The sequence below is a fragment of the Saimiri boliviensis genome, chromosome 2 (assembly GCF_048565385.1).
Source record: "Saimiri boliviensis isolate mSaiBol1 chromosome 2, mSaiBol1.pri, whole genome shotgun sequence".
Lineage (NCBI taxonomy): Eukaryota > Metazoa > Chordata > Mammalia > Primates > Cebidae > Saimiri > Saimiri boliviensis.
In genome coordinates, this window is record NC_133450.1 from 133,074,412 (window position 1) to 133,086,561 (window position 12,150).

General features: G+C 42.3%; 2 gene segments (V, D, J or C); both read right to left on the reverse strand.

The window, feature by feature from the left end:
• Nucleotides 1–1,669: 1,669 nt before the first annotated feature.
• LOC120363020 (immunoglobulin heavy variable 4-38-2-like) lies at nucleotides 1,670–2,214 on the reverse strand. The segment is given in 2 exon segments: nucleotides 1,670–2,024; nucleotides 2,107–2,214. Coding segments are annotated over 2 exon segments (390 nt in total).
• Nucleotides 2,215–4,897: 2,683 nt separating this feature from the next.
• Nucleotides 4,898–12,150, reverse strand: part of LOC101042584 (immunoglobulin heavy variable 7-4-1-like) — a 50,570-nt gene continuing 43,317 nt past the window's right edge. The window contains 1 exon segment of the V gene segment in view: nucleotides 4,898–5,271. Within this exon segment, the coding sequence occupies nucleotides 4,955–5,271 (317 nt within the window).

Below are 12,150 nucleotides of genomic sequence, written 5' to 3' on the forward strand. Positions count from 1 at the left end.
CTGGCCCCCAAATAAAGTTACTAGACCTTAAGTACCTTCAAGAGCCAGTCTTCTTTTCTCTCCTTCTGTTGTTCATATTATTTTATTCCGTTAAAATCCACTGGAAACCTTAGTCACAATAGAAGTGATCCGCTTACCCATCCCATTGTCTGACTTCTGCCTGACTGACCCACCTGTTTACTCCACTGCTCTGCAGCTGATGGGGCCATCTGGAACTTCACCAATAAAAGGTGTGCAATTTATTAGAGAATGACTGAGATCAGCAGGTGCCTGAACCTCTCAGAACACAGGTATGGTCCTGCAGTGTAACTGAAATCACATCTGTGTGTAACCTGTGGCTTCAGCTCAGAAGCTGATGCCAGCTTCTGGTAATTCCTGGGAAGCCTGATGGGGGGTGTCCACAGAAGGATGGATGCAGGATATGGATATTAGAAAGTGATGTGAGGTTGGGGGCATTGAGAACCAAATTTTATTTAAAGTCTATTTTGTCGTTGGTATTTGGAGAAGTCTGGGAGGCAGGGAAAAACTCAGACCCCATGTAGCTCTTCATTTAGGAAGAGATTCGGTGCAATTTTAGAAAGTTGAAGAAATAGATTATACTTTTAGGGATTATTTCTATTGTTTGAGGAAGTTGAACAATGGTGATGTTGGTGTGGTCCTCTGTGCCATACTTAGGAGACAGCAGAAATGGTCAGTGGTTGGTCTCCATCCAGCTGGTACTCATTATCCACTTGTTACGTCCAGACAAAAGATGAAGGACAACTTTTATGGCACAGAACCCAGGGAGAGTTTCAGAGACCTTGCCCAAAAATGGCCGACGGGGCCATGACACGTTTTTATATGAGAGCTACTATTTTTGTCTACTTCAAATGGAAATCTGAGAGATGTGCCTGGCCTCAGATGGCTGCTCCTCCCCACAGGGTACAGAGATAAGAGAGTTGTGTGGGATTAGTATGTATGGGGCTTCATAAGAAGATAACAGGAGTGGGTGGCTCAAACTACAAATATTGATTTTCTTACAATTGCACAGTCTGAATGTCCAAGATCAAGGTGCGTTAGGGTTGGTCCTTGGTGAGGCTTCTTCCTGGCTGCACAGGGCCACCTTCTAGTGCACCATGTCTCCACATGGCCCGTCTCTGTGTGCACGTGAGAAGTGAGAGGTCTCTGGTGTCTCTGCCTCTTCTTATAAAGACAACAGGTCTATTGCATTAGGATCTCACATTTAGGACCACATTTAACCTTAATTATATAATTGAAATTCCTCTCTCCAATATAGATCCATCGGATTTAAGGTTTCAGCAAATAAGGCACAATTTGGCTGATGACACAGATCAAGAGATGGTGAGAATCCGTCGTATATATAAAAAGACGATGAAATGAGCCATTCAGGAGCATGCAGGAAAGTCTCTAGTAAACGGTGAAACCTCAACAGTTAACAGAAAATTTGTCTTCCTCCTTTCTTTGCTGGCACAAGGATGTGAGGAAGCAGAACCACAGATAATAAAGAAAGGAGCCCTGGACACAGCTCAGGTGTTGGCGGGGAGGGAGCCCACTGAGCCCACGAGGAAGCCCCGCCCTCCCTGCACCTGCTCCAGACCCGCCTCGGGCTCTGCGGGCCCCGCGCGCCCCCTGCTGGTCCTGAGCAGAACCTGCGCCCGCCCCGCCGCCCCGCTGATGGGAGGTTTGTGTCTGGGCTCACACTCACCTCCCCTCACTGTGTCTCGCACAGTAATACACGGCCGTGTCTGCGGCAGTGACAGAGCTCATCCTCAGGGAGAACTGGTTCTTGGACATGTCTGTTGATATGGTGACTCGACTCTTGAGGGACGGGTTGTAGTAGGCGCTCCCACTATAATAGATGCTCCCAATCCACTCCAGGGCCTTCCCTGGAGGCTGGCGGATCCAGCTCCACCAGTAACCACTGCTGATGGAGTAACCAGAGACAGCACAGGTGAGGGACAAGGTATCCGAAGGCTTCACCAGTCCTGGGCCCGACTCCTGCAGCTGCACCTGGGACAGGACCCCTGTGAACAGAGAGACACACGGTGAGCCCTGGGCTCAGAGGCAGCCCCCATAAATTCATATGTGCACCCCTCAGACACTCACGTCTGGGAGCGGCCACCAGGAGGAGGAAGAACCACAGGTGTTTCATGCTCTTGCACGTGAGATCCATGACTCTCAGGAAGCATTTCCCATGTGAGCGGGACCCTGAATTTAAGGAAACATATGGTGGTTTCCTGTGGGTGCCTAAGTGAGGATTTGCATGTGGGTGGTGCCTTTGGAGCAGTGAAAAGTGATGAGGAGGCCCCAGCTTTTCAGGCTCTCCCTGGGAGGAGGATGCTGGCTGTGACCTCTGAGAACTCAGATGTCTTCCTGGGGCCTCCCCTCCCCAAACCCAGAGTCCTCTTCTTCCAGGTAGGGAGATGTGCTGAAGGAGCTGGTCTGGGAGATGAGTGTGATCATGGATCAAGACAGATTGTGGAATAGGGTCAATACTGTTCTACCCTTAAATGACCCTGAAGATATGGCCTGACCTCTAAACACATCTGTGTGAAAAGATGTAGATTGGGGATTGCAATGACAATTTAAGACAAAAACCCTGTAATAGATCAGCACTGGAGGATAGTCTCATCACTAAGATTAGTGCAGTTACCTTTCCTAGGATTCAGAAAGAATAACTGTGAGCCCTCCCCTCTGAGAGCACAGGGAACCCTGGTAATTCCCTGACAGGTCACACCTGTGAAATATGGCTGAACAATGACACTTAAGCCCAGAGCTCTCAAACACATATTTACCAATTCAGAGCCATCTGTCTCTGAAAGACTTTCTTCTCCATTGAATTGCAAGGACATACCCTAAGGTGTGCCGTATTGCAGCATGGACATTTGACATTAGTTCAATGAATTATATAATAAACAAACTATCTCTATGGATGTGGGTAACAGGAGAGTCATCAGAAGTTGGGTGTGTCTTAAAATCAGGACAAATCTGAGCTCTCTTCTTAGGAGCAGAACAAACAAGCTGACCTTCTGTGAAACACCAGAGAAGAAGAGACAGACTTAACATCCAGAGCCAGGAGAGCTCCTTACCTTCCAGATGGTCTCTGGGCCTTTTGTTTGAACAGATCCAGAAAGACCTTTCTCCTCTGGCTCCTTGCTCAGGAGAATTATGAACTTTGAAGGGAATCGAGATACACTTTATTAACAGAAAACAATTCATAGGCTTGTAGACCTATATGCAGATATGTAGAGGGATGCTAGGATATGATCATACACATAATAGAAAGAATTATGGTTCATAGGAATAAAAATGAAGAGCTTCTGAATTTGTAGGTATTGTTTACTACAAATGTGTCAGGTCACTAGATCATGTTTTAACGTTAGAGATAAAACTTCCCAATATTGTCCTGGAGACAAAATGCAAAAGAGTTAAAGATTCAAGTGAGATTCCTTTGAAAATCACCAGTAATAGAGACCAAAATAAATCAACCATTATGGAAAGAGTGCTCATTAAATAAAATAGTAAATTCCATGTTGATGTGAGAAGGAAGTTCCATCTGAAAACCCATTTCCACCTCTGTGAAGAGTTCAGAGCACAGACTAAGAGCGTGAACTTAGGGCAAGTGGGAGATAGATGTTTGAGGAGGATGCAGAGTCCTGGAGTCCTTGTGAGTCACTCGGAGAAGCAGCCATGTGCCAGGGCGTACTGAGTCCTCCTGAGTAAGGAAGTGTTTAATACACACCAGTTTCACTGCCCTCAGTGTGCTTTATTCCCCAGACTCTCTTGGATGCCCAGATTTGAACACTTGGAGTGTTGATGGAAATCAACAAAACTAGGAACTTTTCAGTGAAGATGTAGGTAACAATCTCGGTTAATTAAATTTTGGTTTTGAAAATATTATTATCTGAAATGTCAAAGTCAGTTATCTATCAATTTATCTTTCCTTTTTATTTTACAAAGACATGTTCTGTTGCCCACCCTGAGGTAGCTCTAGTCACAGAGGGAAGGAGGGGGTTTGCTGAGTTGATGCTGTACTTCAGAGGAATTTAAACAACCCCTCACTTCACCCAGTCTATTTTCATAACTATGCATGACCGTTGGGAATGCCATCACTGTTTCTCACATAATGGGAGTTGACTGTCCCATGAAGGTAACAAGCAGATGTGCATTTAAAGCCTGGGTATGCTAACTGCTGAATTAACAAAGCCTGCAGCCAATCACATTCTGGTATCTTGTTTAATTAGTTGTGAATTTATTTTCAGTTGGTTAGTTCACATTCCCATAATTCACTTTCTGCTAAAATAGTCATATACAATATTCTTGAGATATTAAAATTAAAAAAAAAACTAATTTGAAAACAAACCCAACTTCCAGGAGAGGTGAAAGTTACTTTGTGGTGAACAGTGTGAAGGGTGAAGACACAGCTGAATACCAAGGTAGTGTTCACAAGTGTTTTATTTTGATTAGGGGAACTTCTATTCATCCCTCATATTTATTACAAACTCCTATTGTGAACCTTGAACTAACATAATTAATTAATGGATCACACAACAATGAAGCTGAAGGTTATTAAGCAGGAATTGCTGTTACAACGTTAGCTTTCCTTTAGAACACATTCCTCTACCTGATGTGAAATTAGCCCAGGTGTACTGATAAATGCTTGTCAGCTAACCGAAGACCAGGAAATGGGCACACATATGTCTGGAACAGGGCGTGACTTTGGGATGCTTTGCAAACAAAGTGGCTTCTCACATATTCTGGAATACCCGTAAGAATGGGCAAGTTACAGATCTCTTAGGAGCAACCACATATCCCACATTCTTGGCTAATATAAAAGGGGAAGTCAATGCTAAATGAGATAATATGGAAGTTAAGGAAACTCCTGTAGCATGGCCTCAGCTCAACAAAGCAGCCTCCTCTCTCAGGGTTTCTGACACTCTCAGGATGTGGGTTGTCACACTGTGTCTCTCGCACAGTAATACACGGCCCTGTCCTCAGGCTTCAGGCTGCCGATCTGCAGATATGCTGTGCTGACCGAGGTGTCCATGGAGAAGACAAATTGTCCTGTGAAGCCCTGGGCATACGGTGGCTTCCCGGTGTTGGTGTTGATCCATCCCATCCCCTCAAGCCCTTGTCCAGGGACCTGTCGCACCCAGTTGATAGCATAGCTGTTGAAGGTGTAACCAGAAGCCTTGCAGGAGACCCTTACTGATGCCCCAGGTTGCTTCAGCTCTGGCCCAGACTGCACCAGCTGCACCTGGGAGTGGACAGCTGTGGAGAGGAGACAGGAGTGGGTGAAGTTTCTCTTTACTGGACTGATTTCTCCCTCAGCCCTGGGAGTGGGGAGCCCCAAACCTGTAGCCGCTGCCACCAAGAAGACGATCCTCCAGGTCCAGACCTTGGTGAGGAGCTGTGCTCTGGGGCTTCTCCGAGGAGGGGTGTGGTTGTTGGGTGATGCTCTCAGGACACAAAGATCTCTATATTCACCTCAGTTATTTGCATATTCATGAAGGATGCTATTTAATAGTACAATTCCTGACCCAGTAAGAGAAAGAGCAAGTCGATGACACATGGACGACACAATTGTAGAAGCTGAGGGTTCAAGCTGTAATCCTGTGAGAAGCCATGTGTCCCTGACACATCCCAGAACACTGCGTTTACAGAACTTCCACCACTGGGGAACAGGCTCCCGCAGGACACGCACCTCGCTTTGAACCCACATTTGAGTGTCTCAGGGGCAACTTGAACCATTTCTAGACCTTGATATGCGAATGTGTTATTTTGGGAATGAGTGTGTTATTCCAAAGTGGCACTTATAAATAAGAAAGACTCTCTTCCTGACCTCCAACTTCTTATTATTAAGTCGTCTAGCAGAGTTTGAGATCGCCTTTGTGAAAGTGGGTCTCATTACAACATCCAGTTTGACAAATATTCACAATTGAACAGGATATTTATATGGACATCAGCAGTCCTTGTGAAATACTTATTTTAGATATTTTTAAAGGAAGTTCCAGGACCTGAGAGGAACCCCTCCCCAGCCTCCTGTCCTGTGCACCTGCTCTGGGGCAGGAGCCTGTGCTGGGTGTGTCCCGAGCGCCCCCTTGCAGCCCAGCTCCCATCCTGCAAGGAGGTGACACGGCATATTCCTACCAGTGTCTCTAGCCCAGTATAAAGTGTCTGTGCCCAGGCCCAGAATTCTCCTTTAGTGACACCATATGCTTCACACACCATCCTTTGAAATACTGAATTGGCCTTAGGAAACCCAGAAAATAATGCAGGGTAACCCTAAGAAAAGATCTCATACATCACCAGGGATACCTTTCCTAGAGCTCAAGAGGCACCGAATTGCTGGAGACATGGTGAATCCAAAAACTCTTCAGGGTTCTGGGGGAGAGTCTTATTTCCTTTAGGGTCCTGCAGTTGATTCTTGCACCTGAGAGTTGATCCTTGTACCTACAAGTGCAGGGGCACACGCACACACACACATACACGTTGCAGCTAATTTTTACATTAATTGGTCCCATGTTTGCCTCTTTTTCTGGTATCCATCTCATGAGAAGCACTCCCTACACCGACAGTAAGTCTGAGTATGTGTCTACTTTCTTCAAACAGATGTAAAAAAACCAGAATGTCCTTGGGAAGCACGCACACTGAATTCACCTATTCTCACTTTGGAATCCTGCAGATGCCCCATGAAAATGAAATCTGAGCCAATGAGGGTGAAATCAGTTTATTGTTACTAAAGTTACTGGTGTCAGCAGCTTCAAATTTGTCTATTTTCCTTAACATTTATTTTTTTAATTTTCTTCCTCAGATACAGTTTGTGCATTGGCACACTCTCATATTTAATCCATAATGACTAACCTGGTGAGAATGTAATGTGGAACACAGAAGCATTCCATGTGCTTACAGTCACATTTTAATGCTGTTGTGGTCTTCTTTCTCTGGGCTGTGCCATATACAAGAAGTCTCCAGGTGGGAAGCTGATTTTTGTTCTCTTCTGGTCGAAATATCAAAGTAAAATTTTCTTAAATGTGCCCCTATTGTCTAATTTTACTCATTTTCATGATAAAGTTAGGCTGCTGGTATGGGCTTGTAAGGGGATGGATTACCTTTCTCCACAGAGAGGAGGATCAAGAAATGCCCTTCCCCTGGCTTGTCTTTCTAAAGAAGGTCTGGGTATATTTATCAGAGATTCGGTCTCCTGGTGATTGAGCCATTCAGAGATCTATGTGGATTCCCGCCCTGAGAACCTGGGGGTTCCTGGAGGAAAAGGGTGATGAGAGTATGGGGGGTGGGTCTCCCAGTATCTCTCACCCTCATGCTAGTCCAGACACACCCTTTATGTTTATTTGGTTCAGATTTTCATATAGCAAACAAAACAGCCAGGCTCATTTAAATTATCCATACTCACTACATATTTGAGCAGCAGCTGAGCATAACAACACATTGAACTCAGACAAGTCTGGGCCCCATTCCCTTTACTGTAGCTCAGAGCAGCTTTAATGACTCACTTAACGTGGAGATTATTTCTTCCCTGAAAGAACTGTAAGGGCTGCTGAGGAGCCTGTGTGAGGTTAGATTTCTTTGTGTCAGCCTGTCATGCAGAGAATTCTGAATGATGTAGACCTTTATACTTAGACGGTAATTATTCCCAGTGTTGTGGACATGGCTGGCAGCCCTCAATCCTGTTTCTTTCTTCTGTTCACCTGAGTGTCTACGAGAATCCCATGAACCTCAGGACTGTCCTTCATGGATGGCTCTGAGGATGGTCAATCAACTCAGTGCTACAGACAGACGGAGCTAATGGAGGATCAGCTCACTGATATGTTGGGCCAGCAACATAGAACACATCTGAATATGAGACATTTTTGTCAATGCCAATCAATATTAAATTCGAGAGTCACTATTTTCAGTAAATTGGAGTGTAAAATTTCTATGATTCTTGGCAGTGAGGTCTCAAACTTAATTATTTGCAGAAGAAATGAGCTTGTCATGTTTACACAGAAGTCTCTTTGCCCGAGAAGCTAGTCTTTTAAAATAAAGCACCTGAGAAGTGGTTTCCTGAATTCTTGTGAAAATTTATCTACTGGATAAAAATATATCAGGATAACTGGTCTCAAATCATTGAAAGAAACCTCGTAAGAAATTTTTAACAACACAGCCATGAAATTCCAGTTAGTCAATTTTTTGGTTCATGTCTACAACTCAAGAAGCAGTTAAGAAATCTACACAATTGGAAGCCCACTCCAACAGAGATGATTTCCCTGCTTGAAAAACAGATCAGTCTTCAAAAAGACTTTCCCATGAGATCCAGAACTAACACAGATTTATGTAACCTGAAAGTTTCTCTAAGAGGATTATCCTCTAGACATCTATGTTTGCAAAAATACTTTGTGCATATTTGTATGTGAGTAATCTGTAGAAGCCCTTGTCATAGTAAACAAACTTCATGTAAACGTGGTAACTTTATCACTTAATGTTCATTTACACTTTATTGGTTTCAAAAGTTTATCACCCTTGTGATGGAACAATAGGTGCCTTTGATAATATCCTGTTTCTTCACTTGGACATGTTCTAGATCCTCTCTTGACTTCTTGGTTTCACGTTTAGTAGCCGTATATCTGTGACTGAACACCCAACAGTATTATCCAACACATTCTCCTCTAATGAGATCATTCTAAAACCTGCCAACAACCTTCATCATGCATGCTTCCAATCATTTGCTTTTAAGGAAATAAGAGGCAAATTTATAATCCATCCTTGCTTTGAGGTGAGAAACTTTCCTTGTTTTCTATCATATTTATTAGGAATCTCACTGAGAAACACATTATTGGTCTATAGATCATACCTCAAAACTGAAACTGTTTTTCATGATGGCCATATCATTCTACATTTCGACAGTTACAGGAAGCAGTATAAAGGCTCTTAAATGAATTAAAACTGGAAGTATTACATGACCAGAAATCCTGTTTCTTGGAATATACCCAAAGGAGATGAAATCACCACCTTATAAAGTGCCTGTACCCTATGTTTATTGAAACACTATTCATAACAGCTAAGAAGTGAAAACTATCTGAGTGTTAGTAGATAGAAAAATGGATAAAGAAAATGTTATATATACAAAATAGAATACAATTTGTTCTTATAAAAGAACATAATGCTTCCATTTGCCACAATGGATCAATTTCCATAACCACTATCAGTGCAGCCCGTCCACCATAGCTCCTCCCTAGGGGACGGCAGATCCTTATTCAGTAAAAACTGGATGTGGTGTGAAGGCAACTTTTAGGTACTGTTGAATTTTTCAGCCTAACACATCAATGTCTTAAAATACTCTGCTCTGTCTGCATGTGATAAAGTGGAGTCTAACATTGAAGGTGAAATTAAAAGTGCATGAGTCTTCCAGACACCAAGTCATAGGATGGTCATGGCTGTGTCCTTGAGAGAGTGGACCACATGCAATAGCATTTAGACTGGGAATTGGTGCATTTCTGCTTATATGAAGAATAATTATAGTATGTTAAGTGTAATAATGACTTTATTATTGTCTTTATTTGAAGATTATGTATAATATCAGGAGATGTGTATGGGTTAAAGTCGAAAAAGGTGGACTTGTAATGGTAAATACTGAGTGTCAAGTTGATCAGATTGAAGGATGCAAAGTATTGATCCAGGGTGTGTCTGTGAGGGTGTTACTAAAGGAGATTAACCTTTGAGCCAGGGGACTGAAAAAGGCAGACACACCCTTAATCTGGGTGACACAATCTAATCAGCTGCCAGTGTGACCAGAATAAACAGCAAACAGAAAAACATGAAAAGGTTAGACTGGCTTAGCCTCCCAGGACACATCTTTCTCCCGTGCTGGATGCTTCCTCATCTCAAACATCAGACTCCAAGTTCTTCAGCTTTGGGACTTGGACTGGCTTCCTTGCTCCTCAGTTTGCAGATGGCCTATTGTGGGGCCTTGTGACAGTGTGGCTTAACACTTTTTTATAAACTTCATATATAATGTGTATATATCTCTCTCTATCTCTCTGTCTCTCTCTCTATCTATCTATCTACCTACCTGCCTATCTATCATCTATCTCCTTTTAGTTCTGTCCCTCTAAAGAACCCTAATACAATCTGAATTCATAAGAAATTTAAAAAATAGGTAATTAGGAATTCCAGGATGGAATGCAGACAGTACAGAAAATATCTAATGTCATTACAAATGTGTGAAATCCAGGGAGGTACCAAGTAGCTTTGGAAATAGTGTGGTCAATAAGATTAAAGAATAAAGGAACTACATGTCAGCACTGGACTCCATTTGATGATGTTCCACAAAAAGGCACAATTGTTGAACTAATTTACACTCCCACCAACAGTGTAAACACCTTCCTATGTCTCCACATCCTCCCCAGGATCTGTTGCTTTCTTTTTTTTTTTTTTTTTTTTTTTTTTTTTTTTTTTTTTGAGATGGAGTTTTGCTTTGTCGCCAGGTGCTGGGCACAATCTTGTCTCACTGCAATCTCCGCCTCCTGGGTTCAAGCAATTCTCCTGCCTCAGCGTCCAGAGTAGCTGAGACTACAGGCACACACCATAGCGCCCAGCTATTTTTTTTGTATTTTTTAATAGAGATGGGATTTCACCATGTTGGCCAGGATGATCTTGATCTCTTGACCTAGTGATCCGCCTGCCTCAGCCTCTCAAAGTGCGGGGATTACAAGCGTGAGCCACCATGCCTGGCTGTTTTCTGACTTTTTAATGATCATCATTATAACTGGCATGAGATGGTATCCCAATGTAGTTTTGGTTTGTATTTCTCTAATGACCATTGATGATGAGCTTTTTAAGTTATATTTGTTGGCTGAAGAAATGTCTCGTTCTGAGCAGTGTCTGCTCCTGTCCTTCACCCATTTTTAGTGGAGTTTTTGGTGTTTTTACAAATTTGTTTAAGTTCTTTGTAGATTCTGGAAATTAGCATTTTCTCAGATGGATAGATTGAAATATTTTCTCCCATTCTGTAAGTTGCCTGCTCACTCTGATGATAGTTTCTTTTACTGTGCAGAATCTTTTTAGTTTAATTAGATCCCACTTGACAATTTCGGCTTTTAACTTTTTAATCCATCTCGAGTTAATTTTTGTATAATGTGTAAGGAAGGGATCCAGACAAACAGAGTGTAAAATCATGAGTGAACACCCATTTACAATTGCTACAAAGAGAATAAAATACCTAGGAATACAACTTGCATGGTATGTGACGGACCTCTTCCAGGAGAACTACAAACCACTGCTCAAGAAAATAAGAGGACACACACAAATGGAAACACATTCCATGCTCATGGATAGGAAGAATCAATATTGTGGAAATGGCTATACTGCTCAAAGGAACGTATACATTCAGTGCTACCCCAGTCAAGCTACCACTGACTTTCTTAACAGAACTGGGGGAAAAAAAAACTACCTTAAATTTCATGTGGAACCAAAAAAGAGCCCACATATCCAAGACAATATTAAGAAAAAAGAACAAAGCTGGAGGCATCACTCTACCTGACTTCAAACTATACTACAAGGCTACAGTAACAAAAACAGCATGGTACTGGTACAAAAACAGATATATAGACCAATGGAACAGAACAGAGGCCTCAGAAATAACACCAAACATCTACTACCATCTGATATTTGACAAATCTGACAAAAACAAGCAATGGGGAAAGATCCATATTTAATAAACGATGTTGGGAAAACTGGCTAGCCATATGCAGAAGGCTTATTTCAGTTAATATAATGAACTCCAGTTTCATCTATGTTGTTACAAATGACAAAATCTCATTCTGTTTATGGCATAATAGTAATCCATATACTATATGTACCACATTTTATTTATCTGTTTATCTGTTAAAGGGCATTTATGCTGCTTTCAAATTTTGAATACTATGAACAGCATTATAACAGATACAATAGTGCAAAAAATTCTTTTTGGGGGTATAGATCAACAGAAGGATTGATGGATTATATGGTAACTCTATTATCAAGCTTTGAGGAAATGCTAAGCTGTTCTTTACAGTGGTTGTACTCATTTAAATGCCCACCAATACTATAAATGTTCCCATTTCTCCATATCCTCTCCAGCATGTTATTGCCTGGTTTTAGGATGAATGTCAT